Below are 27,170 nucleotides of genomic sequence, written 5' to 3' on the forward strand. Positions count from 1 at the left end.
CTGCAGTACCAATACAAGGAGGCAGAGACAGCTCAAAGCTTCTCAGCCATGAAGGCACAGTTCAATTTTTTCACTCTGTGCAAGAGGGACAACTCATCCTCCTTGGCAAGAGGAAAACTCAACCCTGTGGCAGCGTCAGCAAGCTTTCAGCAAAGGAGGGGCAAACAACGGTGCCCAAAGATTGATGAGGCAGCCAGTGCAGGAGGCAGAGGCTTGGAGGGGAGAGGCTGTATGTGGGTAAGGGTCTCTTTTCCACCTCTGATCCCTGATTCCTTCCTATCCTGTGCCTCAGTGCGGGCAGAGGCTGAAGGGAGAGGAAGAGCAGGAGTTGTGAGCTCCCTTGCGCGGTTGCCCACCTATTCTGCCCTGCAGTAACACCAGCCCTGGAAGACCAGGCTCACATAGACAAGGGAGCGAGTGGTCTGAAAACATTTAAACAACTTCCTCACTACATGCAGGAAAACAAAAGTCACCTCCCCAAAGACTGCCATGAAGAAAGTCATTAGAGAAATTACTATCCCATTCACAGCCTAATTACTGTTAGGACCATTTTTTTTTTCCTACATGGAATGGAGTAGCTAGAGGTACTGAAGCAAAACGTTACCTCCTCATCATCCCTGAGGGAGCAAACCAGACATCTGAGAAACAGAAGGGATGGAAAAAAAAAAGAAGTTAATGCTTTAACTTCAAAGATGCCCTGAGAATATCCTGCCATGAAAATAATGCAGAAAGAGCCATTCTCATGTATTAACAGCTTGCATATTTATGAGCAAAAGTTGATGCCTACCCCAGCCAGGGACGCACTGAGCCACAGCAAGAGTGACACCACCTCATTTCTAAATCCAGTCGATTCCTGAAAGACAGGGCATAAATCTCCCCAAACTGAGAGAGCTGGAAGCAGCATTTCCTGCCCATCTCTCTCAGCTCCAGGCCCTTTTCTCAGCTCTGCACAGTCTCTCCTAGCATGACAGCTACAAAGCAAGCAGCCGAAGGGAGGTACCCAGAAGCTGCAGCTTCAGCACACTGGGAGAATGGTTCAGGCTGGCCCTGCTGACCTCTGGAGGTTCTTCCAGCCAGTCTCACCCTGTGATTGCAAGCCCCAATGTCTCTTATACTGCATCAGGCACTGCCATCATTGCCTCAGCTCCCAGACTCAGCAATGCCACTGTTTAACGTGGCTCTGTTTAACTGCCAGCTGCTGTACTGCTCTTTAAGTATTAATGATTTAGACAACACATTGGCAAACAAGCAGAGATGGGGAGACTGTGATTTGCACTCAGACGTATGCCACTCGTTCATTAGCTTGTGTCTGTTTCTCAAACCTCCTCTTTAAACCTCCTTCTCCAGCCCCACAGCCCATTCCAAGCAAGCTCCACCACCAAGCTATTCAGATGACCCACAGACTACCGAACACAATTGACCCGTTCCTCTGAAGATACTGGAGACACCATTAACTGGGACTCATCAAAGCAGAACTTGCTACTGATCCAAGGTGAAATGTCTTTTGCTCTTAACTCCCCCACGCAGCAGCCAGGCTCAAGCTCAAAGTTGTCAGCTCTGTTAAAAGGGCTAACGAAAACCACTGTAAGATATCGATGATTTCTTTGTTTAATTCTGTTTAATATTGCCTTTCTTTAACAAAAATGTCATAGCTAACAGTAGTGAGGACTTCACTCTTTTTTAACTGAGGCACCTTTTAATATATCAGCTATACAGCCAGAATAAGGTGAGTCACCTCCCTAGCTGGGGGCAAGCAAAGGGATAAAGGAGGATTGTGTTCTTTTCCTCTGTGTAAATTCCATTCTCTTTAGGATAAAACACTCTCCAGGAAAACCAACACATGACCTTCCTCTTAACAGCTATCGTGTCAGAGTGGGCACCTCCAGGAACTGGAGCTTCAGAAGAAACAGCAGACCCTCAGATAGTGATGCTTTTGAAAAGGTCTGAAAGCAGGTGGTAAAAGAAAAATAAAACTGGCAGCCTCTCAACTCACCGCTGCCTCCTGCAACTTTGGCTCACGGGCTGAGGTTGCCTAAATCCCAATGCAGCTCTGACAATGAGTCATTTTATGACAAACCCCAGGCTTCATTATCTGCCTCACCAAACCCCAGCCGGAGTTGGAGCAACACGCTGGAAACCTTAATAGCTGCTTGTTTTCCCTTAGCTGCAGGACCATGCTGTCATCTTGGCCTCCAGGCTTAAAGAGGTAAAGACTATGAAAGCAGCTGCATTTGCAGTACCACCCCCTAATTCCCTCTTCTGGCTGTGGCCTGGGATTTAAGGGTGCTAAAGTGTTCTGCAAAGTCGCACTTGAAAGCAAAATAAGAGCAGAGGTGAGAAAAAGAAGCGAAAAAGTCGTCGGTACAACAACACCTGAGGTGCTAATATGAAGAAAAAATCGCTCCCAACACAGTGTTATAAAGTTGCAGAGCCTTTCAGAAAGCTATAGCAAAATCTCCCTTTCATGCCCCATTCTGCAGCCAAGGATCAGCAATTCAAATGAGAAAGGATCTTTGCCCCTTGCTCTGCTTTTGTGTCAGAGCAGAACACACCAATGGTCCCACAGGCAGGGAGATGCAGCAAAGACTTTTGCCTGTTCTGACATACAGCACCTTTCACCTCCTCTACTCTCTGAAGAGATGAATAGGAGCAGCATCTGCTTTTGACAAATAGTGGCATCCAGAGGGACCCATGGTGTAAAGCCCCTCAAAGACAGATGAAGCTCTGACCTAAATAAAGATGGGGAGAGGCACTGCCACCTGCCCCGAGGCTCCCAGCATTCCCATGCCCCAGACCTCAAGCATTTCAGAGCAGAGAGAATCATTAAGGTTGGAAAAGACCTCTAAGCTCATCCAGTCCAACCATCAGCCCAACACCACCGTGTCTAATAAACCATGTCCCAAACTGCCATGGCCACACACTTTTTGAACTCCTCCAAGGAAGGTGACTCCACCACTGCCTTGGGCAGCTGGTTCCAAACCCTTTTGGACAGCAGGACACTTCCTAAGGGACTAGAGCACTGGTTCTGCCCTTCTCTTTATTTCCTGCTCTTGCCAGGCTGCTGGCTACGCATTCAGTATTACAGCCTCCTGGATGTCCAATCTGCAGAAACCACCTGCCATAGAGCTGCTCAGAACACCAGGCCCCACGTGTTCATATCGCAGCACAGTGCTAATTACTAACTTCATACAGAAGGGATCGTGATTGCCAATAGTTCCCTGCACAGATCACATTGTAGCAGCATCTCTCCAGCTGAGCACGTTAACTGCTCTGAGAGCAAACGAACGTCAACCGTGCTTACCCCTGCTGCTTACTCACTGCACAGATGTAAGACCACTTCCTAAACACGTCAGAGGGAAAAGAAATTCACTTTTCCTCTCTCCTCTCCACTTTAAAGTGCTCAAGATGACCCACGCTGTGGAACAGAGTATACAGCTGCGGCAAACACAACACGGGCATGTCGTGTGCTGCTGAGGCTCCAGCTTTGCCTCCTTGCAGAGACCTTTGGTAGAGTCTCCAATACTGCCACACCAGCCCTCACCAGCATCCGTGTTGCAGAAAGGAGTATGAGGTCCAATGCCAGCACTTTAGGGCAGGCTTGAAGACAGGCCAGCTGCTCTGTGTCCACCCTCCCCCATCTTCTGCGGCCACAGATCTCAGAGGGAGAGAGCATCTCAGCCTGTGCCACCGATCTCCCTGCGAGCCCACAGCAGTTCCGTAGCCCAGGAGGACGCTTGGCTGGTTCCCTGAAGTGACATGACAGAGAGAACCCTGCCTGCTGCCACCCTCCATCAGTTCCCAAGCCTGTGCCTGCCAACTGCAGCCACCACCAGCCCCATTCCCCTCCAGCACATGGGAGCAGAAATACTCGCTGATGTCTCCCTCCTACCTTCTCTCAGGCCTGGGGGCTGCGGAACCAAGGCAGCAAGCACCATGTCTGAACAAAGCAGCCCCTTCCACAGGAAGACTACAAAATAAATGAAGCCAGACATAATAATGGTCTTTACAGATATTCTCGAGTCAGCCAGACTGGCTTAACCTTTTCATTAGCAGGATCCTCTCTACTTCTCAGAGACTGTTTTAACTGGGCTCAAGAGTCCGCTATAGTTTTCTTTGCTTTAATATATGTCCATGCTGCTTGTCACTTTTAGCTCTTCTTCGACCAGCAAGGAGAAATCCCACTGGAAAGCGTGGACCCCTTGTGCCAAGCTTTGCACATAAGGTTTTTAGCAAGAAAAAGGCATTTTCTGCCTGTGAGATATTGCTTGCACTGTCATGGCCACGTTGTAGCTAGCTCAAACAGCAGGTAGGAAAGCTCCAAAGCACTTTGTGCTGTACAAACGCACCATCCAGGTGTGCGCACATCCAAATTTCTGCACGGCAAGGTAGGAACAGAAGCACGAGCAGCACCCAGGGGGTCACACTCGGTATCCACCCTCTTCAATCCAGCAGAACTACCTGCTGCTCCGCTCCAGCAGGCTGCAGAGCCAACACACACTGGGAATCCACTGTTTCTGGATGCCACAGCCAACAGGGGCTTAAAATAAACACAGTCTGGGTAGCACCATAATCCAGAGAGAGGACGGTCAGGGACAGGGCAGAAGTATCACACATCTGGTTTGCTTTGTGAAAACTAAGATTCAAGAAAACTTGATTTCTGAAACTTGGGGAGGGAGGGAAGAGTGGAGAAAATTTTATGCCAGCTATTTCTAGCTGGAAGCGTGGAGAGGGGGGTCTATGACTCTATGTTTCACTAAAGGATAAACCTGCTCCCTCTAATCCAATTTACGCCTCAGCATGCACAGCACAAAACAGGCTCAGGAACAAAGGAGTGGCAGTTCACAGGGCGGCAGGAACGCTCTGGAGGGAGCAGCGCTAAACGCTAACTTAAGGGGTTATTGAATAGATTAACAGGAACCGCAGAGAGAACACATTTGCATCTCTTTCAGCTGCTCCAGATCAGATGTGATAGCAGCCTCTGCTCTCACAGTTACTTAATTGTTCCAAGGTTGTTGAAGAGGGAAAAGTGTCCTTTTTTTTTGCACTGCAGAGTTCTGGGAAGAGCCACGCTTGGCTTTAAGAGCCATCTAACACTAGGAAAACTTCTATTCAGCCTCATAAAGCTGCTGCACTTCTGCTTTGCCTCAGTAAAACTCGATGCATTCTGCTGTCTCTGAAGGGCAGACAGGAGCTCTGGGCCTTTGCAGGGGGACAGACCCAGGCTCCGGCTGCTCTCGGAGGTAGGTGTAGGCAGCACCCACCCAAGACGATTACTCATGTTGCAGAATAGATTCTGCACGTGGGGAAGAGGGAAGCAGTGAGCTGTAATGCAGTGACAGCATCCGACACAAGAAAAGCAGCAGGGAAAGGTGTTCCAGGATGCAGATTTAGCAGGTGTGCCTCCAAGAAAGCTGTGCTTCCAGAGAAGTCAGCTCCAAACACACGGATCTGCTCAGAGAGGAGGTTCAGCTTACCAGGGACTCTGCTGCCAACATCACTGTCGCGCCCCTCTGCTGGCTGGTCGCTCTGGGAGCTCTCTGTGGCGCTGAGGGCAGCTCCCTGCTCACTGCCCAGGCTGCTGTGGCTCCCCGAGAGGGCAGGCAAGCGGGTGCTCCTCAGCGTCCGGCCCGCAGCCTGCCTGGGTTCCCCGATGGGTGCTGCAGGGACACAACAGAGATCTGCTATAGAATCGAGAAGTGGGTGTGGATGCTGGGCCAAGACCCCCAGAGGGCATCAGCCTCCCCGCCCCAAGCCAGGAACCCGGTTCCCATGCTCCGCTCCCAAAACAGGACTGGTGATTCCAGTGCTATAAAGCCAGGAGTGAGGAGACGGCCAGAAATTTGCTGCCAGGCAGCCAAGAGCAGCTCCCAACAGCGAGGACAAGAGCTAAAGCCAGCAGGCTGCACTGTGTACGGCAGGCAAGCGGCTAAGTCAAAACCCACAGCACCAAAAGCCAAACGTTCAAGCCCTTCACACTTCTCAGCCTCCAGCCACAGGGAAAAGCAACTCCTCACCCAGTCCTGCTCGGTGCTTTCTGCCTTGCGAGCCCTTTGACCCTGCAGGTAAAGGCTTGTCATCCAGGCTGGAGGAAGTGAACTCTGAGTCGCTCTCACTGTCACTAGAAACCACTGCAGAAAAGGTTGGGGGGAGGAGAGGAGAGAGACTGTTATTCACAATGTTCATAACACTTACCACACAGGGTGCCAGATAGATCCAAATAAAACTTGAACAAATGCTGACTCGCTGATCACGTTCTCCCTTTCCAAAAGGAGCCCTACCTGCAGCTCCCCCACATCTGTTCACTCTTCCTCTCAAACATGATGTGCTCTTACTTTTCACAGATGATTTATAACTCTATTGCACACACTCCAGTGGTGCCAGCAGATGCATGCCTCACCAGTATTTCTCTTCCAAACCTGACTGGGACCAGGAGGATCATCCTGCTCCTACACTGTGCTTTGCTTACCCAAAGCTCCCTGCTGCAAAGTCAAGAGCCCCACGTCATCTGGAAAGCCAGGCTCTGCTCCCGCTGAGCCCCACACTGGCAAGCGAGCGAGCCCCAGCCTCCTGCTGTTTGTTGTCTCTCACGTGGGAGCAACATGCTGAGTGCTGAGGGGTGTGAAGCTGGCTCCTGCTCAGCTGTAGGTGGAGGGGTCCTGGAGCCACTGCAAGAGCAGCCACATTTGAGTAATGCAGGGAGAGGGGTTGGCTTCCTCCAAGCTGCATTTCAAGTGCAGGAGGGCCTCTATGGAAGCTCTGAGGATCTACGAGGAAAATGCCAGATAAATACTGAGGACATCAAATAAAAAACCCTGCAGCGGTTACATGAAGAACCAGCCTTATTAGCTCATCGTCCATTCAGCAGACACTCATCCCTATCAGCACACTACCCAGAACTATATTACTACTATGCCCCCAAGGCTTAAAAGGCAAGTGTCGTTCCTCTTCCTCAAGCAGACTATTCGCCCATTTCAAGGTTGCTTTTCTTCCTTCTTTTTTCTTGCCCTCGATCCCGGCCCTAATCCTGCTGCTTTCCGTCCTCCATAGTTTCCACAAGAGCTGAAAAAGCTTCATTTTGCCAGATACGACTTCCCAAGTAGGCAGATTATTTCCATTTTTCCATGCAATTATGCAAGTACCTCTCCTGCTTATACCAGTGTAAAAGATAACTCCACTGCCAGCTGCTCTGGGTAAAATGAGAAAGGTGTTTTTCCATCTCCTGGGTTTTTCTAATGGCCTGATCTCAGAACAGAAGTTATGAGGCTGACGAGGAAGGTCACAGGAAAACAGCTGTCTTTTCTTTGAGGGATTGCACCTACAGCATCTCTCCACCTGATCAAGGCAGATACCAGTGATCCTGGCAGCTCATAAGCCATTTCAAACAGTGCGTCGTAATTCCTGGTGGAAAGTACAATATTGGCTCATGTAGGACGTAGAGAAGGCAACACTGCAGCCTACAGCCTTTAATGTAGAAAAAGGAAGTCTCTATTTCTTAATATTCATCAGAATGCATTTATAAGCTCACAATCACATAAGAAATGAGCTCTCTCTTCTGCTACTGAACAAACCCTTTTGCTTTTGCACTGGGTTACCTGTAGCGCCCAGCCTTACGGTGGTGCCAGGCACAGGAGGGATGTGGGTGCAGTGGTACAAGGTGGCAACAAAGCGAGCTGTCAGCTCACCTCTCTGCATCAGCGCTATAATTGATGATGTGGTTTGCAGAGCTACAAACCCTTTAAGGCTGCCCAGGGCACAAGGATGGGTTTCCTTCCCCTCACACAGGCGAGGACAAGCTGTCAAGCATTTCTGGCAAGGATCTCTGCAGAAGCTCCTGTATTCAGGCAGCGATTTGTACTACGCAAAGTGTGTTATTAAAAAAAATTAATACCTGAAGCAGTGCTTCAGTTAACATCTCTTGAGGATATTAAAGCTGGCTGCTGGTGTTATTGCGAAGTCATATTGGAATCGCTCTGGCGGGCAGCTCCCCATGCACAGTGTGCTGCTGGGAAGCGCTGGGCAGAGGCTGCCAGGCACCCTCCTCGCTCCCGCACAACCTTCCCCTGGGCACACAGCCTGCCCAGGGCTGGCCCTTCCTCTCCTGCTCTGCCAGAACCAGCAGAAATTGGATTTCTCACCTGTGGAGAAAGGAGATGGGGTGCTGAGCCAAGCAGAGAGCAAAGACCCGCTAACAAGCAGGGGAGCTGCACATATGGCTAAGCGTTCCCAAAGCAAAGGTTTGGCTTTGGCCTTGCTGCCTTAAAGACAGCTTCACTACTTTCCCACAGCTCCCTGGGAGAGGTGAGGGACAATAGACAAATACCATTAATAACAACCCATACATACCAGGCTCTTTGCTACCAAATCCAAATCTCAGCTGTGAGAATCATTCTGACAGTCCCATTGCCCAATTTCCTCAGCAAATGCACTCCTGTCCCACTTGGTCACCATCCTTTTTTGGCCTCCTGCATTCATAAAATCCATCACTTTAGAACAGCTCCTTCCTCCACGACTCCTTTAAAAATGCTGGAAGTCAGCATTTACTTGGGGAAGGCCCCAGTCAATCAGTGGAGGTGACTTTAGCTGCCTTCGCTTCTGCCATTCAGCAGTTCAGAGAGGACCAGCACAAGAGGAGGAAAATTGTAATGACATGAAGGCACTCACACCGCAGGAGCAGCCCTGCCTGCTCTCATTTCCTCTGCTGCCAATCAGAGTGTATTTTACCCACTGCACCAATGTTTCCCTTTAAGGTAATTTTTCTCCCAAAGCTCCCAAATCTTCTGCTGGCACTTTCCAGAGCTCAAAAGATGTAAATCTGGCGTTCCAGCAGTTGCTGATATATCAATAAGAGTCGTTGGACGGCTGTACTTTCAGAGAACGTAACAGATTTATCCCTCTCCATCTCCAGCTGACTGAGAAGAAGCTCATAAAAAAAATATGCTGAGATAAAACTTGCAAGAAAAGCAGTATTCCCACAGGGAATGGGTCACGCATCGAGGGCCCGAATCCCCACGGCTGCTGCCAGAGCCTGCAATCCCTCCAACACACAGTTCAACCTCCTAGCCAGAGGTACCAGAGCCTTGTGGCACTGGCAGCCACAGGGAACAGTGAAAGGCTGCTGGGCTGCACTGAATCCCAGCAGCCACGGATATGGGGAGGCTGTGCCGAGGCCAAGGTGAAAGGAGAAACTGGCTGGAGTTGAGCTGTAATATTAAGTGCGTGCGTTTGGCACGGGCTCACCTGCAATGGTGAGAGCCAGCCGTGCTCCCTCCCACTGCCCATCGCAGGGCAGAGCTCAGTTCCTTCACACACAAAGCTTAGCATTTCTTGCAGCTGCCAAAAATACAGAAAAAGCGCATGGGTACACATGGGCATCCTGCAGCAACAGCTCTGAGCAGCCACACATGCCCAGCACAGCAAAGATGCGCTGGATGAGCGGACAGAGCACAAGCCCTGGGGCACACAGCTCGCCTGCAGCACCCATATCATCAGCCTTCGCAAACACAGCCTCTGGGGAGCAGGGAGGCTGACAGCTCCCAGTCACTGCAGATGAAAGGGTTGGAAACGAAGAGTTTTACTACAAACAAACTATCTCACTGAGTGCAGTTCCCGTGCTAGATCGTGCCTAGCACTGCCCCCAGTCACAAGGACATCCCCAAGCAGAAGGAGGGGACTAGATCCAACTGCTCTCCCCTTCGGAAGCAGCACGTGCAGCATCAGCATTGCCCAAACTTGTAGACAAGACAGATGACCCCTCAATGGTCTGCAAAGCACTTGACATGCCCCAGCACACTCCTCTACGCTCCATCACTCAGGGATTTGGCCTCCAGCACACAGACACTGGACAAACCCGCTGCCCTGCCCAGCTGCTGCTCCTGTGCCTCTGACAGCACCGAGCCCAGCACACTGCATTGCTTGGCAACAGGCCTGGAGCACATTGCAATGGGAGAAACAACCAGAGACGGCACAGAGCAGCAGGCAGCCCTCATGTCAAATAGTGCAATAGCTCAGGGATCACACTTCTTTTTCCACTCAGTTGCTTTTCATTTTTTTCCTGCAGAACTCAGAGTTCAGAGGAAGGAAAACCCTGCTGCTTATCGCTCCCCACCCCCTGACTGCCCCAACCCGCCTGACCCAGTGGAGAAACCCACCCACATTCCACCACATGGAGCAGAGCTGCTCCCCAGCACAAGAAATATTACTGCTATTCTCCCCATGACAATACATTTGTGCCTTAACTAATAGCAGGGTTCCCATGGCAACTGCTTGTTTATTACAGAAAAACTAAAGGCAATGGCAAATCCCAGTGTCGGTGTGCGCAAGAGAAATAATGGGTGTGTAAAAATAAAACTTCTTCCTGGTAGGTTTGGCTTTTCTTCCAAAAGGCATGTTCCTGCAGTCCCGCGGCCTTCCCACCCTCCGACAGCAGCCACAGCCGGAGCAGCCAGTTCCCCTGGCGTGGCACTGATCCCCTCCTTTGAGGGTGAAAAAGGACACCTGAGTCTTGCCCCATCCCTGCTGAAAGGCAGCTCATAGCATAGAGTGTTGAAGGGACAACTTTAGGTCCTCTCTCAGTGTTTTCTGGGGCTGCACCTCTGCTGGTCCCATCTAACTTGAGTCCCTTAATAGTTGAGAGATGGCTCCTTCAGCGACTCGTGAAGCGAGCGGTGGGGTTAGCCAAGATAACGGAAACCCCAAGGAGAGCTGCCTGCCTGAGTCAGGCATGTTAAATGCCAGGGCTCGTTCTCGAGAACATCCTGCCAAACAAGCAAAAGGGCTTGACTCAGTGCCGAAAGGACATGTTCAGATGAGGGTGTACGAGGCGTGAGCTGACAAATGCTATCAGCCAGGCAGAGGTAAGGCAGGCTGCCTTGTCAGCCACAGCCTCGTAAAGCTCAGTCCAAGCCCAGTCATAGATTCATGCCAGCAATATCACAGCGACATCACCTCCGTAGGGAAAGGCAGCTGCCCTGCAAATTACAGGGGTTTCAGATAACAAACAGCAGAAGTACCAGCACTGGCAGGTGAAAAAGAGTTAAATGGAGTGGTGAGATGTACAAGCTCCCAGCTTCAGAGATGAATTACAGCCTGCATTGCCCACTGAAAGCTGTCCAGAGGATAGGCGAACTAACAGAGAAGGGCAACAAGGAAAGAAAGCACCAGAAAATACAGCAGCCAGGCAGAGATCCCAGCACAGAAAGAAAGGCAGCTCACCATCCACACCAAAACTCAGCAAAGGCCACTTTGCTGTCCTCCACCTGTTCCTCTGCTGCTCTTGCCAGTACTTAGGGGAAGCCTTCCCCCAAAACAAAATTCACCTAAAAAGCTGAACTATAAAGCAGGCCAAGTCTAGGCTCAACATCTTTGACTTGTAATGTTTTATGAAACATGTGAACAGAAACCACCTCACCAATCAGTTCATTTGCTAAGACAACTCCTTCCAAATGTCTCTAGGAGGGAAGCACAACTGTCAACTGGTGATTTCATTTGTCTTTAATTACAAAAGTTACAGTAGGGTTGGGAGTGCTCTCCTAGCTGGGGACTGAAGAGAAGGCTTGTAAACCCAACTCTCCCGAGTCCTCTCTATTAAAAGGTTATTTCCCCCTGCAGTACTGATAAGATTCATCTTGATGTGGAAGAGTGTGTGCTGCTGGTATGCTGAAGACGTCTTCTCCAACTGAGGGGATCTAATAGCAAAAGACAGAAGGGGAGAGAGGCCAGACAGCTCTGCTAATCCACACCAGAAAGAAATGAAGAGAAATCGAAGCAGACTGGCAGCAGTTTTAATTCTGCAGCATCCATCCGCTGCTGTGCTAATCACCCTGAGTGCTTAGCTCCTCAATGCCAAACTGCTGTTTCCCCAGCTGGCTCTAGGCACTGCACGGGAGCAGGCATACAAGCAAGAACAGGGTGGGCAGGTGGAAGAAAGGGAGAAAAAAGCTCTAAAAGGGAGCACTGTGAATGGGATCTGACACAGCAGTGATCCGAGAAGCTCCAGTGATACGATGGTCTACTTCAATCAAGGCCTACCTCAAAGAACATGGATGCAAGTGCTGAAGCTAATAACCTTCAGGCTTGTCAGTGCTCTGGCCCCAGCCCTGCAAAGGGCTAAGTTAATCAACAGCTGCCTCAAGACACATTTAAAGAACAACTTAGCCCTGAGTGTTTCATGCTGCAAATCTCAGCCTCCTCCTCAAGGCCTAGGGAGGGATCTTCACCTTTGCTCGTCTCACTTGCTGAGGGGGTTCAGGCACAAAAAGACACAGCATCAGCTCATTTCTGCCCACTGACTTTAGAAAAGTATCTCTGCCCACTTGGTCCATGCCCTGGGAAGACCCCTAGGAGATGCTGGGGGGTGTAATTTCTAACCAGCTCAGAGTGGTTTGAGGTATCTGCCCAGTGGTGCTCTGTGGAGCAGCAGAAGCAAGAAGTCCCAAAGAATGAGGATAGGAGACCAGCCTTGGCTGCACAACGTCCGTTGCTGGCACCATCCTAGACAGTCCAGCAGGAGGAACTCCTTGGGCTGTAGCTGCAGACAAGCAGCTGCTTCACAGCTCATCCCTCCCTTGGCAGTCCCAGCAAAAGTGGGGGCTACAGGGAATGGAGGAAAGCAAGGGTGGACTGAAGGATGTGGAGTCCCAGCGGACTTGGGCTAGTCTGAGCCACCAATGTGCACTTAAATAACAATGAAACCTAAAAAACATCCTATAGCAAATAAAATCCACCACTGCATGGGAAACACTCCCCATCCTGTTGTCTCTCCCTTGCTTCTAACAGAGAGCCTTCCCTATTAGCTGAATCCTGCTAGCAACAGCAGGCCCTTCTCCCCCACCTCCCTGGACATTTCCTGGGCACGAAGCACACAACCAACCTTTTCCTCTGGCCCAGGTGAAAGATCGGCTGGTTCCGACACTCTCTGCCTCCGGCAGGGCTGGCTCACTTTGCCACGGTGGTGAGGGCAGCTCACTGGATTTGCTGCTGCTCTTCAAAGGTGTGATGTACTTGGGCAGCCCTTTGTAGAACCAGGCACCAGACCGCTTCCAAACCTGTTGGAGATGGAGACACAACATCTTAAGCCTGATTTTTAACAGCAAGACCGCACAACCAACACCACATGAGCTCCCAGCAGGCACAGCCCAGCCACCTGCCCTGAGCTACCTCAACCCCACTCAAACACGGCCTGCAGATACATTACCTTCCAGCTCACAGAGCCCACCAGTTTCCCTGCACTGGCACTACCACAGCATCCCAAATCCCTCCCCAAAAACATCAACTCAGTTTCATCTCCACTCCCGTTCAACCACTAAAAATGCACAAATCTGAGTGAGCAACAGGCACGGACGGAAGGAGCACCACAGGGTGATTGTGCAAATCAGGGAGCTTCTTGCATTCTCCAGGTCAAGACTAGATGTTTCTCTCATGCCATGCTTGAGCTAAATGCCCATTCGCAAACTTACTACAAGGATACTGGGATGAAATTCCCTGGCCTGCACTAAGCAGCAGCCAATTCAGATTTTGCATCTGTTGCTTTCCTGTTGGGAATCCACAAAAAGAAGAGCTTCCTGGAAAGAGCAGGCACATGCCACAGGTGGTAACGGCAACAGCACATGCTCTGCTTAAAGTAAAAGAAGTCTTGCACCGGGTGGAGGGGCAGCAGGTCCTGACAAATCTCTCCTCCTGGGCCAGGTCCCTCAGCCTGGCTCACGTCACTTCTGAGACAGTCGAAGACCAATAGCAGCTGGGGGATGTGGGTAGCAGTGCCAGGACAGCAGAAACGCTGTCTCCGATGGTACCGAATGGCACAGCCCTGGTCTTCATTTCACAGAGCAATTCAGGCTAAGGCAGACCATTTAACGAGCGTGCTCGAAAACCCCAGATGAAAAGAACGACACTCAAATAACCTGAATTTGCAGCAGGAAACAGACTGCGAGTGCTAAACTGTAATATCTCCTGTACAAACACCCTCTACTCTCCAATTTAGTTTTAATGCAGCTTATGATGAAAGATGTCTGTAAGTATATTTAATATAAAGCCAGCTGTGAGGCAGAGGAAGGGAAAAGGATGGCAGCTCAGACAAGAAGACATGGTCTCTAAAAACCTATCTAATTCTTTTCTGCCTTCAGGCAATCTAATAATGAGCTAATGAGACAGCCAGGGCAAAAATAAGTTAATAGAGTAAAAATATCATTTTCTATTTAATGCAGGGGTTAGAAATGTCGCACTTCTGTTCAGAGTGAAAGCGATCATCAGTGCTCCTACTCCAAGTTCCCAAAGCACTTTGCATATAGTATCACCATGATGGCAATGGGTGCAAATGCAGATATCCCTAATTACAGCAATACATTTGCAATCTGCATTTAGGGCTTAATCAAAGCCGAGGGCAGTGACAACACCTGGCACTTATGAGAAGTCCTTCTCATGCAGGCACAAAAACCAGGACACCATCATCATCATTTCACTGAGGGGAGGAGATTGCTCAGCAGGCTGCCCCTTTCCTTGTCCAGAGCCAGCAACACAGAGAGCTAAAAATCTGGGGTTTGGGTCTTGGAAGACAAAAGAAGATGGTCTGAATTCATGGGACAACCTGGGAACAGGCTTTTTAAAAGAAGAGCACCCAGCAGAAGAAAGCAGAGCACCACTGTGACGCAGCACACACCAGAGTGCAAGACAGAAGCTCGTGTGCACCACAGCAGGATTTAGAAACGAGATGAGAGCACCCTGCAATTACACCACTGTTTTTCTGCTGGTTAGCAGCCCAGTGAGGTGGTAAGGCTGGTATCCAAGTGAAAAGCTGGGAAGCCAGTTCCTCAAAGGAGAGAAGACTGCAAGTTCTTCTTCTACGGAGGGGGGGCCTTGGCAGGCAGGACACCCTATCAGCTCCCTCACCACAGCACAAACAGCCAAGAGAGTGACCCAGCCAGCCGAGGCACAAGCTGACACAGCTCCTTCTGTCCCCTCTGCTAGCACACAGGGATTGCACAGCATTTGGTACAGTTTGTACAACAGCACTCATCAGTGCACCACAGAGACCCTGGAGGAATGTGCTCTTCTATCCCTGCAATCCCCGGAATTGGGAAACGCAGTATACTTTTTAAATGTGGGATAGATGGTTCTACATGGATCTTACCCCACTGCAATTCAGATAAACATATATGACGTAGGAGCTGCAGGCTGGGCAAGCCCCATCTCCCTTTTCTCGGCAAGGAAGGAAGCCTTGGGAGCTGCTGCACACGCAGGACAGAGCAGGCAGAACAAGGATTTGCACCCCAATCAGTGCCATGCCTTGAGGGGGGCAGGCTGTCCATCCCCTGCTGTGCAACGGGTAGCTTCACCGCACAGAGTGCTGGGAGGAAGCAATTCTTTCTAACAGTTGTTCTCTGAACAGACTTTGCAACATCAGTAATTGAATTTGAAGCACTGAAGAGACCTATCATCTTCAGGCAAACTACAATTTAGGCACACCGTAAAACCAATCAGACACAGCAAGGACTGCTGTAAGAAAAGGCTGGTCATCCCCAGATTCCTCACTACCCCAAAGCAAGTCCAGTTATACAACAAGTTAATGATATAATACAGCCAGCTCTGATGTAGTAATGCTAGTATAAAATTGATTCTATGCACATATATTCACTTTAAATTGGTTCTAATAGAGTTTGGTCTCATTATAGCAGTACTGAAAGTTTTGAGATGAGCTTGCAAATAGCTGCAGCAAGATGCTCTCCCCTGCATTTATACCTCTGCTCCTCCAGGTTAGCAGCGTGCCCCATCCAAAACGACTGTGGTTCACATCGTGCTCTGCACATGGGCACACAGGTTAGTTTTAGCACCCATGCATCAAAACAAATCGATGTTGCTGACTGCTATTGATGGAAGCTTTATTGATCATAAGAGTGGCCGGACAGCAAAGTTCTAGCTTGATTTTAAATTAATAAATTTATACAGTGATTCAAGAATAAAACGGTTCATTAGCAGTTTGCTCTTCCAAGGAGAAAAGAGTTTTGCTCCTACCAGTCCCGTTGAGATGCTAGATGAAATCCTCCCGCCATGGCAGCCTGTGTTTGGGTAGAGCTGGAATTTCATCAGCAAGAGGGACAGCCAGATCCTGCCAGTCTCTTCCAACAACCCAATTTTAAGTAACATTTGATCATCCCTCACTCCGAGCGCTTGACAGAAGGCAGTAAAGATCAGTACCTGCATTATTGCAGGTCAGGACAAGGTGGCTCACCTTGTGGCTCAGGACAGAGCAGCCACACCACGTCCCCTGCCCACTGCACTCAAACTACCTCAACCAAACACAACCAAAATCCACGTTAAATATTGACATCCTTCAGGCTCCGGTTCTTCTGCTTCCCCTGACACCTCAGCTACCCTAAAGCAAAGTGGGGGAGGACACAGGGGAGAAGAGCTACATTAGCAGCAGACTCTTTTTATTACTTCAAACCAATTTAACAGCCATGGCCACGACAAGTCCAGAGAGCTCAATGCCTTTTATAACACTGATAATATTCCTATTAAAGTTGCATCAAGCCATCATTACAGCTACAGGATGAGACAGTCAGAAGCAGATGCGTATTTTCATCTAGCACATTCAAGTGCAGCCTGTAAATGGGACCTAACGGAAAATCACTGGGCCCTGGTGAAATGCACGCTACTGCTCAAATTTCACCCTCCTCTTTCTCCTTCTCTGAACACACAAGTGCTAAAACAAGCTCCTAAACAGAGAAATCATTAGGATTTGCTGATGAAGGGAAATGGTCACAGCTGAAGGAATCATAAAAAACTCTTGCAGCCCTCCTGGAGTTCACCTCACCAAGCCACGAGTCCCACAGAGACGCTTTGAAAGGGTCTCAGCTGCAAAGCCACATTTTCCACTACCACCTCCTCTTTGCCACACAATAGCTGTTCTCATTCTGCAGCCCCACGCCTTTGCAGGACCCCGCGCTGGGCTGTGCAAAGGCAAACAGCTACCTTCACATTCCATGCTGACACCACCATTATTGGCTCCATCTCCCAGCAGCCGAAAGGCAGGGAGCAGGTTCTCAGGGGCTACAATGCTTCATGAAGAGAAAGGCACCTGCAAACGCAACCACCCCGGGACGACTTCGTTGCCATTGCCCTCACGCAGCCCATGCCCACAGGCTCACTTTGTCCCAGCTCCCCACCGTGGCTCTGGCACGCTGCAAACCACTGGCAGAGAGAAAGAGCAAGCGCTCTTCAGCTTCGTTATTTGCATTCATCTGCTTTTCCATAACACAGAGATTTCCAATTACATTATTTACAGCAATCTGTTGTCAACTCCCACATCCAGCACTCGAGGATGAAGAAAATTAAAAGGCAGTGAAATTGCTGTTCGGAGCTTTGTTTCTGGAATAGCAAAATCTATCGCACCTCTGACCCCATCGTTTCTCAAGCTGCAATGGTTGCCAGCCTTCAATGATTTATCATTCCCCTCTCAATCAGGCCTCTTTTTTCCCCGTGGCTCTATTCTAGAGGACACTATTTTGAGTCTAACCATTTGCTACCACCCCCCAAAATAATATGGCAGGCTATTGATGAGTTATTTGAATTGCAAACAGGTGCACATCACTTCGATTCAATCCAGAGTCACCCAAAATAAACACTCCCCTCCATCAGTATGGGATTTTGCCAAGAAATCATCATGCCAGGCAGGAACAACCCTGGGCTACGTTGGCTTGTTGGCTTATAATGTTCAAAATGATATGAATGTATATGTGAAAAGGGAAGCCCTGGGGGCAAAAGGGGAGGAGACAACTCCATTCTTCCAGCGCAGTAATCTTCTTCCTCTGCATGGTTTATTGTGATAAACCAAGAAACGCAGCCAGCCATGACACTGCCGTTCATCGAAGGAGAAGAAATTAAAGGGAAAGTGAAGCAGAGGGGGCAAATTAAAAGTTTAAGAGGTCTCCAATAGCTGTCACTCTCTTTCATATTCAATGGGTTTAAAAAAAGCCATCTCTCCCCACCCTACTGAAACTGTTTTCATTATCGCTACAATTCTGGATGTGTCAATTCAAATGTAAATGTGCACAAATGCTTCCAAGAGGATTTTAATTACGATGATAGCATCGCTAATTATGGATATAAAAAAAGTTACATATAAAAAGTGGTAACTCAGGAAGGTGCTTTGCAAAACCTGGTGGTATCAGTCAAAACAAGATTGTGCAGAGTTAAACAGCCGGGCAGGGATTTGAGAAAACCCAGCAGGTCCCATTTCCCCTTCGGGCCAGGAGGTGACAGGCAGACTTGAGCCACACTCGACTAATTTAACACGGACATTGCTGCCCAAGCTGTTATCAAGCTCACGTGCTCTGCTAGAGGCCTGGCAGCAGGGCATCATTCCAGCTGCGTTGCAGCTCCTCCCAGGCAGTTTTGTTCCTCTGACAGCCGCTGCAATGAGCCTTTTTTGCTGGAGGACTTGCTCCCTTTCCACCCTGCATTCTCATTCCCATGGGTACATCACTGCCTCTCTGCCAAGTTCACAAACAGGCTCACGGCTAACCCGTGGACACCGTTTGCTACAGCCAGGGATCAGCATCCCTGATCATGCCAGGGGTCTTGATACACACGCAGAAACAGGACTGCCCCAAGGAGGATCAGCCCTCCATGCTTCACCTCCACAAAGGCAATGAGAGATGCAAAGCCAAGAAAGGCAATGCAGCACATAGAGAAAAGAGAGAGATTCTTGCCCTGGAAAGTGAATGTGAGCTTGACTGAAATATCTTCTACCCTTGCCTGCAGGAACAATAAAAATCAATCCACGTGTGCTTTAATTCCACTGCCCTCAGATAACATTGCAAAGGAAAACATCCACAGAATGCTGGGAGAACAAATGAGGGGTTTCAAAAGATGTTTCTGCAAAAAGCTGGGACGAGGTATCTCCAGCAGGCCAGTTCTGGCCTAAAGGAGACGTACTCTATCTTCTTTTAGGAAGAAGGGATGTGCTTATGACGCAGGGGTGTCTGTCGGAACTTGGGGATGTTCTCTTTGCCAGTAGGAACATCCAAGTTCTGTCAGGTCCTGGCCATGTTAGAACATTGTACTTTCCTTCCAGCACCTCTCGAGGAGCTTGGAGACTTTTACCTGGCAGGCACACATCATGCTCAGCAGCCTGAGTGCTGGCGAACACACCGTCTTGCTTCTGGATGACTGGGATGCTGGCAGCACGCAAAATTCATTAATCACCTCTGCTCTCCAGAAATAAGACAGTGTCAGAGAACTTGTTCCTCATTGCTATGCAGCACAGTCTTCCCAGTTTTCAAGGAAACAGAAAGCAGCAAAGAACACTTCTGAATAGCTGAGGCTAGGATTCCGAAAGGCATCCATGGGCATCAAACACTCAACTCCAACTGAAAAATTGATGTAAACAACAGACTCTTACTTTGGTCTTCCTTCAATGCAGGCATATGGGTGGCTTAATCCTAATCGAGATTCTGTCCACACAGCAAAAAGGGAAAGATGACTACCACATGTCACTAAACTTACACTAGCTTAAGTTAAGCCTACAGGGACAAATAATAATGAGAAAGACAGAGGGATGAAAGCTTTAGCATGTGTGAACAATACCATGCACTTCAGCTGTTAGCTAGTGTACGTGAATGTCCAACCCCACCATCCTGGTGGGCCACAAGACTCATGTGCTCACTAAGTGTGTGGCAGAAGCTAAAGAGGACAATTACAGTCCTAGGCTCTTGTCCCAGCCAGATGACACTTATTAACTCTAGCTGACATCATTTAGTACATCCAGGTTTCCGAATGACCTCCCCTTCTCACTTCAGTGCCTGACAGTCTCTCACTAACAGAGCTGAGAGTTTCATAAATATCATGCCCAAACAGCTTGAGCGGTGGTTCAGAAAATTACAGACAGCGATTAAAATGCCGATGTAGAGGGAACTACCTAGCTTGGAAACACCACATCTCATCACACCCGCTGTGGGGAGGCACTCTGGACCAGTATCATTCACCAGAGCCTTCTCTTCTCCAAGCTGAACAACCCCAACTCTCTCAGCCTGTCCTTGTACAGGAGGTGCTCCAGCCCTCTGATCATCTCCGTGGCCTCCTTTGGACTTGCTCCAACAGATTCATGTCCTTCCTGTGCTGAGGACTCCAGAACTGAAGGTAGGGCTCGAGATGAGGTCTCACCAGAGCGGAGTAGAGGGGAAGAATCACCTCCTTCCCCTGCTGGTCACACTTCTTCTGATGTGCACGGGTACCCCAGGGTACAGGTGGCTTCCTGGGCCGCAAGTGCATATTGCTGGCTCACATTGTGCTTCTCATCCACCAGGAAAGGTGGCACTGGCTTGTTACACAAGCCAAAGTGCTTCAGAGGATTCCTGAAGCTCCCTGGCTGGACCCGTGCAAATAAAATGGAGCTGATATCTCCTCACCATACAGGTTAGATAGAAATGACAAGATCTGATCCCAGAGAGCAGACATCCATCTGCACTCACTGACAGCAAATATAACCTTCAGCAAATATTAACATGGCCAAATGGGTTTTGTCCAGAACAGATGGCAATACAAGACAGGTCCAGATCACAGAAAGACCTGGCAACAAGGAACGGGCTATGAATACTGCCTTAAACCTGGCAGTTTAGTGCATGCCCTAATATGATACCTGAACCAGCTTCAAGAACTGCAGTAGCACCAGCCACCAGCCTGAGGAAAAGAGCCTCACCTCTTCCTCACACAGACTCTCAGGGAAGACGTGATCGAACCCACTTTTCAGATATTTATTCTGATATCGCCTTGACTTCCTTGCCCCGGCTGACAGGCTTCAAGGCTTCTGCTAATTCTCAATGCATCCCCGCCTTCCTTCGAAATAAAAGCAGAGCACGTGGGAAGACAAGGGGGATGTATGACTTGATGCCTGGCTGCGTGTCCACGCTGTGACCCTTCCAATCTTCTCCTGGTCAGGGCACCAGCAGCAGTGCGAACAAGAAAGGAGGCAGACCTGAACCGACCTTAGGGAGAATCAAATAAATAAAGACGAAGCCTAGGGCTGGCAAGCAAGACGAGGCTATTGGTTTAGCGGAAGAGGGAAAGTTCCATCCATTTTCATTAGGGCAGTGTTCGGGCTGTATCTCAGTTTTCACAGAGAGAGCAAGCTCTGAAGGTTACCGTACCCTCACACGCTGGCCACACACACCGTTTACTGGACAGGCTAATATTCTTCTCTGTCCAGTGACCACAGGTCCTCGTTATTTTTATAAGAAATAGCAAAAAACCCAAATTATATGGTGTGGGATGAGAAAAAATACAGAAAGAACACAGTAAAAGAAAAATTCAATTTTAGTCCCATACCCATCTCCCTGCAGAAGACAGAAAATATCTCGACCTGCCTCACTCTATTTTGGAACATCCGTCTGGAATTCAAAACATCTGGATGATTCAGTGTATCAAATTATTAGCAATATCCAAAGAGCTGGAATGCTCTCTGCCAGCCCCTACCCATAATCACACTGCCACTCCAAAGAACAGCAGCATCCATGTACCCCTCATCTTACCTGAACATGAACCTCACAAGTGCTCCCACGCAGACAAACCCCTCCTCTGTAAAACCTAAGCAATTCTAAGTCTCCACAACTAGTATAAAAATAATTCAGTGTCTCAGATATCTGCAGAAACGCTCCCGCTACACTTTAAGAGTGATATAGCAGAGCACCCAGGTTTCACAGTTGGTTGCAGTGGTCAGAAATAGCTGCACTGGACTGATGTTCAAGGACCACAAGCAAAAGCCCAAAATAAACTGATGAGAACAAATGAAAATCCTTCCATAATCACAGAACAAATTCACAGGACTTCATTTCACTGTAGAGCAGCAAGCCCTGATGTTGGTGGATGCTGGCTGGCAGAAAAGAATTGAGGCAGGCTATTACTTTTTGCAGTGTAAAGTCAAGGATGAAGGATATAAAGTTTAGAAACTTGCATCAGAAGTCTCTTGCCCATAATGCTGGCAAGTTATGGGATTTTGCAGGCAGGAAGGAAAACAGACTTAAAAGCTGCAATCCTAGTTATTTTTAGAGGGACAAATACTGCAGCTATGATTTAGATCTCTCCAGCTGTATTAAAGAATCAGTGTTTGCCAAGTTTATTTGCCACAGAGCGAGGAGGGAAAGAGCACAGCAGCAAAAGGTAACAGCCTCTTTATGACCATAGCTAGGAAAAACCGCACGAAGCCATGCAGGCTGCAGGAGCTGGTGTCTTTGTTTCCCTTCCATCCCCTCACAAACCAAAGCTGTCACCATTGCGCGTATTCATGGAGTCTGCTTGATCTCCCAGACCCCATTCCAAGCTCCCCTCTCAGTGCCCAGGCAGAGGGAAGAGCCCATACATGCTCAGCACAGGCTTTGGGCGGCTAGGATCATGCTGCTGAGCCCCATCTCTCCACAGCTGCATTTTACCTCTCTCTGCTCACTGCAGATCTTGCACAACCAAAGAGGACGTTTCTGAGCTCCAAAGGTTTCTATTCCACACTTGGTGCAAACTTTCTGAAACAAGGAGAGAGAAAAAAAGGGAAAAAACGTTGGTGTTAGCAACTCCCCAAAGCCATATAGGCCTTTGGAGAGAGAAGGTTGAGAAGCACCTATCCCCACAGTTCTGTCTTGCTTTCCTTAAAAACCTTAACATGGCATAACTTTCTTATTTAGCCTCGAGAACCACTGATCGCAGGAAGCTGCTTCACGTCTACATGGACACGAGACAAAGGCAAATCCACAGCACAGCTCTTGACTGCAGGATGAGAAGAAAACTGGACAGGGCGAATCAAACCCCATTATGAACGGGCAAATGTCTAGAGAGGGTTTTTTTTTTTATTTCTCTAAATCCCAAAGCCCAATCAGTGTGGCATGGAAAGCAGCCGTGACCAAGTATAAAACAAGCCTGAGTATGTGCAAGACTGGAATCCTCTACTCCCTTCCCTCACGTAGGTAGTCTTAGACCCCACGGCTTCCCCTCCCTCTCAGCATGCACTTGGCACTATCGATTTGTGGCTGCTTAGGAAGCAGGCACGACCGTGCCTACATCAAGTTTCCTGAGCAGAATGCTTGATAGCACTGCACAGCCTCTGTTGCTGCACAAGGGAACTTTCACGTCTCCGCTGGCATTACAAGCTATTTACAACCCGAATCACCTAATATTATATAATGAAGCTGATGTGTATCGGGCTTGGCTGACAGCTTGAATGAGAAATCGGATGAATTCTTTGATCCTCACAAAGCAAAAGCAACTCACAAGAGGGCCCTGGAGAGCAAAACCTTGCTTAGAGAGACATGCGAATTTAATCCCCCCAGCTAAGGTTCTACACATCCCCCTAACCAGGCTGCTCCTCCTCTGAACCAGGACTGTCCAGGGATGAAAGTCTTAGTGGCTCACTCAGCCCTCAGTGCCCATGCCTGGAGGAGAAGAGTGGTAAAATGATGCCACCTGAAGCAATGGCTTCATTGCAGGAATAAACACAACTATTTTGGTCAGCATAGTCCAGGGTAGGTCTATTCCTGACTCGCAGCAAGTGGGAGACAGCACCAGCAGCCCCACAGAGGCTGGTGCTCCTCTCCACCTCTCTGTTCCTGTCCTTGTCCTCATCCTCCCAGAGGAATAAGGAACAACCTATTGGGTCTGGTGCATCAATACTCAACATGGTGCTACCCAAGCCAAGAGGGACTGCAGATGCAATTCGCAGACACCACCTGAAGTACCCCAAATTCTCTCTCCCTCAACCCAAAATCTGAAGGAGCAACTTAGTCTTAAATACCCTCAAAGATCCCAGTCCCCACAAGCACAGCACATTCAAACACTCCCTCTAGTGGAAGTTTCCAAGTGATTTTATTCCTAGCCATAAATTTTTAAAGTTCCTCCAATACAAGGAGGTTTCTTTCTCCCTTTCTTTACAGACTAGCTGGAAAATTGAGCATCACTCACAACCCCTCAGAAGAAGACATAAAAATCAAGGACATTAAACGCAGCCCCATCCCTCATTAAATACAAGATAAAGCACTTTCTTCTCCTATTTATACTTCACCTTTTATAAACGATACCGATACCCTCTGCATGACAAATGACACATTATGCTTTGTCTAACTACTGCTATTGTTAGCACACCTGGATTTGCATACAGCTTTGTCTTGCCTTAACACATTTATTTCTAAGATAATAAAAACTAATATTAAAAACATTCTTCATAAAATAAAAAGCGATGCTTAGAAAATCCACTGGTCTACAAGAAATACAGAGCCTCTGTTCAGCAGAAGGGACATGCTGAAGGTAAGTTCTTTGCACCATTACAGTAATTCAATAATACATTGAATTAAATGAGCTGCAATGAGGCAGTAACAGAGCAACACTAGCAATAAAAATATGAACTTTAAAAATCCATAATTCCCTGACAAGGCATTGCTTACTGCATACAACACTGCACGAGTGACAGATATCCCTGGACGAGAGGGAACAGCTTAAAGTAACAGCTACTCTGTGTGCTCTGCTAAAGGGTTCACCATTCCCTGAGTTCACTCCACAACACTAAAAAGTAGCAAGGGGAGAAGCCCAAGGCACCCAGTAAGCATCGCCCTGAGCTTGCACGCAGCTGTAAAGTGCAGCCAAGCTGAAAGCAGCTACAAAATGCACACTGGAAAAGTATGGTCCTCCTGAACTGCCCATACTCCAGACAAAAAGGGAGTGACCACAGAAAAACCCAGCCCTTCCCTGGGGTCTTCTTGGTCAGAGCTCTCCCGGAGCCTCCAGCTCATGCTGCCACACCAGCGAGAGGGGTTACTACCTGCCATTGCAAACGAACAGGGCACAGAAGGGTCTGCACCAGCTTCTGCCTCGTCATTAGAGGACAGGGCTCACAGGCAGGAGGTTAGAAAGCACTGGCAATGTGACCTAGCTGGCTTTGAACAAGGTGAGAGCAGAACTGCCAAGGGAAGAAGGCAAGAATACAGCACATCCTGTTATTCTGCACGCTTGAAATGCAGGAAACAGCTAGTCACCTCCTGTCTGCCATCCAGCCCTTCTTTTTTCACAGACTGTGTGCACAGAGCTCATGCTCCTCTCCAAAGGAGCTCCCCTTTAAGCCAGACTCTTCCTTCCCCACCTCTTCCCAAAAGGGCTACTTTCTACCTAGCTTAGTGGTTCAAAGACTTACGTTTACCTTCCCAGTTAGTGCCTTACAAGTAATCCTCTGCATAACCCCTGCCTCACTCAAGCCACTTCGGTAATGAGCATGCAGTGGAGAAATTCTCTTGACAGCAAAGGCAGCTCAGCTCACAGCAGCTCCCGGCGCAGTGACCACATCTGAGGGATGCTGGGACCAGGGTTTGACTGCAAGCAGCACCCAGCTCCCTTCCCCCCTCTCGTACAAGAGCTCTAAGCCCTGTAGAGCTGCAGCCAACCACAGATTTCATGCAGAGCAGGCTGCCTGCGCTGAACTCCATCGCACAAATTCCAGCAGTGCCAGTGGGAAAGACTGTGCATGGCTCTTGACCACAGAGGCGCCAGCACACACCGTGCCACAAGAAAGGAGCAGGTTTTACTCAGTGCTGTCCTGTGGGTTCCATGGGACATCTCCTCAGTGACAGAGTAGCTGACATGGACAAGTGTCTCCTTGGTTCCAGTACCACCAGGACCAGAGTCAGCACAGGTTGCTACCTTCCACCCTACCACCAGCACATCCTAGCAGGCACCCTCACCTCTCCCCAGGCAACACGATGAGGCAAAGTCACTTACTGAGATATCTCCCCAGGGAAAGATGGGCCTTAAGTGCAGGAAAAACAGCCTCCCAGCAGAGGGAGGATAAGGTGGTTGCCTTGGAAATCATCATCTCCACAGCAATACAGATTAACCCCTCGGATGCAGAGTCTAGACAAGAAACAATCGTCCCTAGGACATTGGCAGAACAGCAGCCTCCCTGCAAACTGCTGCTCCCTTTCAAAGAGCACCCAACACCACACAAACACTGCCCCTGATGAACAGCCTACCTTACATGTCAGGGTTGGAAACTTTACACTGGTTTGGAACTTGAAGATGGACTGAAGAGACACGATACTGGAAGGTCTAAGGGCAGACCTTGCAGTAAACAACAGTAAAACACACGGACCCTTCTATGAGTTGCCTCTGATGGACATACATTTCTGCCCCTCCTCCCACTCTGCAGCCCCAGAGTGGGAGATGTAGAGGGGGGCTGATGCACCCCAGCTCAGCGCTAAGTGCAGTTCAGGCTCTTCAGAATCCTGAGGAGTAAGATAACCAGTGTACAAGAGAAAACCTGATGGTCTGACAGCACTGATCTAGACAAATGGGGCTAAGATAACTCTGCAGAGCCTTCTAGCTTTCAAGAGGCCCATGGGCCTTTCCTGAACAAATCTGCTACCAGGAACAGGCAGAACCAGTGTGACCAAACCCACCTTTCTGCAATCCTGACAGAAGACAGATGTGCTTCCCAGCAGCCCGAGCATCTCACTGCAGAGCAGACACTGGGAGAGGCCATTGCCCATTGCGTTCTTTCTCATGTTCTCCAGCCGCTCCACCAGGCGCCTGTGGGGAATGAGGCAGAGCAGAGGTCACAGCGCTCACCTGGGAAATCAAAGTACACGGTACTGAAGCATGCCAAAAATCTGCAGATGTGTACTCCAGACTCAGCCTACTTTTGCTGCTTCTGAACAGTTCTGGGCCCCTTGCTGGGACCATATGTACCTTCGCTTCAGCCTCTGCAATGTTTCCCATCAGCTGGCTCTTGGACTTTAAGGGATACAAACCTGTGTAAATCCATCTACCAGTGCTCACCAAACCCAGAATAATCAAAACTGCAAATACCACTGACAGGCCTGACTCAGCTAGTGGGTGCAGTGCAGAGAGCTCACAAGAGGGTTTGTCCCAGTGCCCCCTCAGGAGCTCAGTGTTGCTGCGGCCACACAGTCTCAGCACAATGATTTCCTGCCTGCAGAGCACGAAAAGCATTTAATGCTCAGACCAGAGCGAGTCAGACAGCTCTGGGAAAGAGCAGAGAAGTTGGACCTGCCAAGCCCGGCTCCATTCTTACCTACAGTCTGTGCAAGCAGCACTGCAGGCACATGACTTGTCCACATGCCATTAGAAGCAGGAAAGCCAGACTGAAGCCATCAGACCAGAATGAGCCCAGCTGCAGTACAGGAATGCCAGTA

General features: G+C 49.1%; 1 protein-coding gene across 6 annotated transcripts in view; it reads right to left on the bottom strand.

Moving 5' to 3' along the window:
- The window catches only part of RPH3AL (rabphilin 3A like (without C2 domains)), a 45,707-nt gene that overhangs the window by 4,318 nt on the left and 14,219 nt on the right, over nucleotides 1-27,170 (bottom strand). For all 6 annotated transcript variants that reach the window (XM_069874296.1, XM_069874294.1, XM_069874293.1 and 3 more), the window contains 5 exons: nucleotides 26,415-26,544; nucleotides 22,419-22,505; nucleotides 12,869-13,043; nucleotides 6,015-6,128; nucleotides 5,475-5,657 (listed from right to left, as the gene is read on the bottom strand). In XM_069874296.1, coding sequence (XP_069730397.1) covers nucleotides 5,475-5,657; nucleotides 6,015-6,128; nucleotides 12,869-13,043; nucleotides 22,419-22,505; nucleotides 26,415-26,544 — 689 coding nt within the window. The remainder of the gene's footprint in view (nucleotides 1-5,474; nucleotides 5,658-6,014; nucleotides 6,129-12,868; nucleotides 13,044-22,418; nucleotides 22,506-26,414; nucleotides 26,545-27,170) is intronic.

The sequence above is a fragment of the Phaenicophaeus curvirostris genome, chromosome 21, assembly GCF_032191515.1.
Source record: "Phaenicophaeus curvirostris isolate KB17595 chromosome 21, BPBGC_Pcur_1.0, whole genome shotgun sequence".
NCBI lineage: Eukaryota > Metazoa > Chordata > Aves > Cuculiformes > Cuculidae > Phaenicophaeus > Phaenicophaeus curvirostris.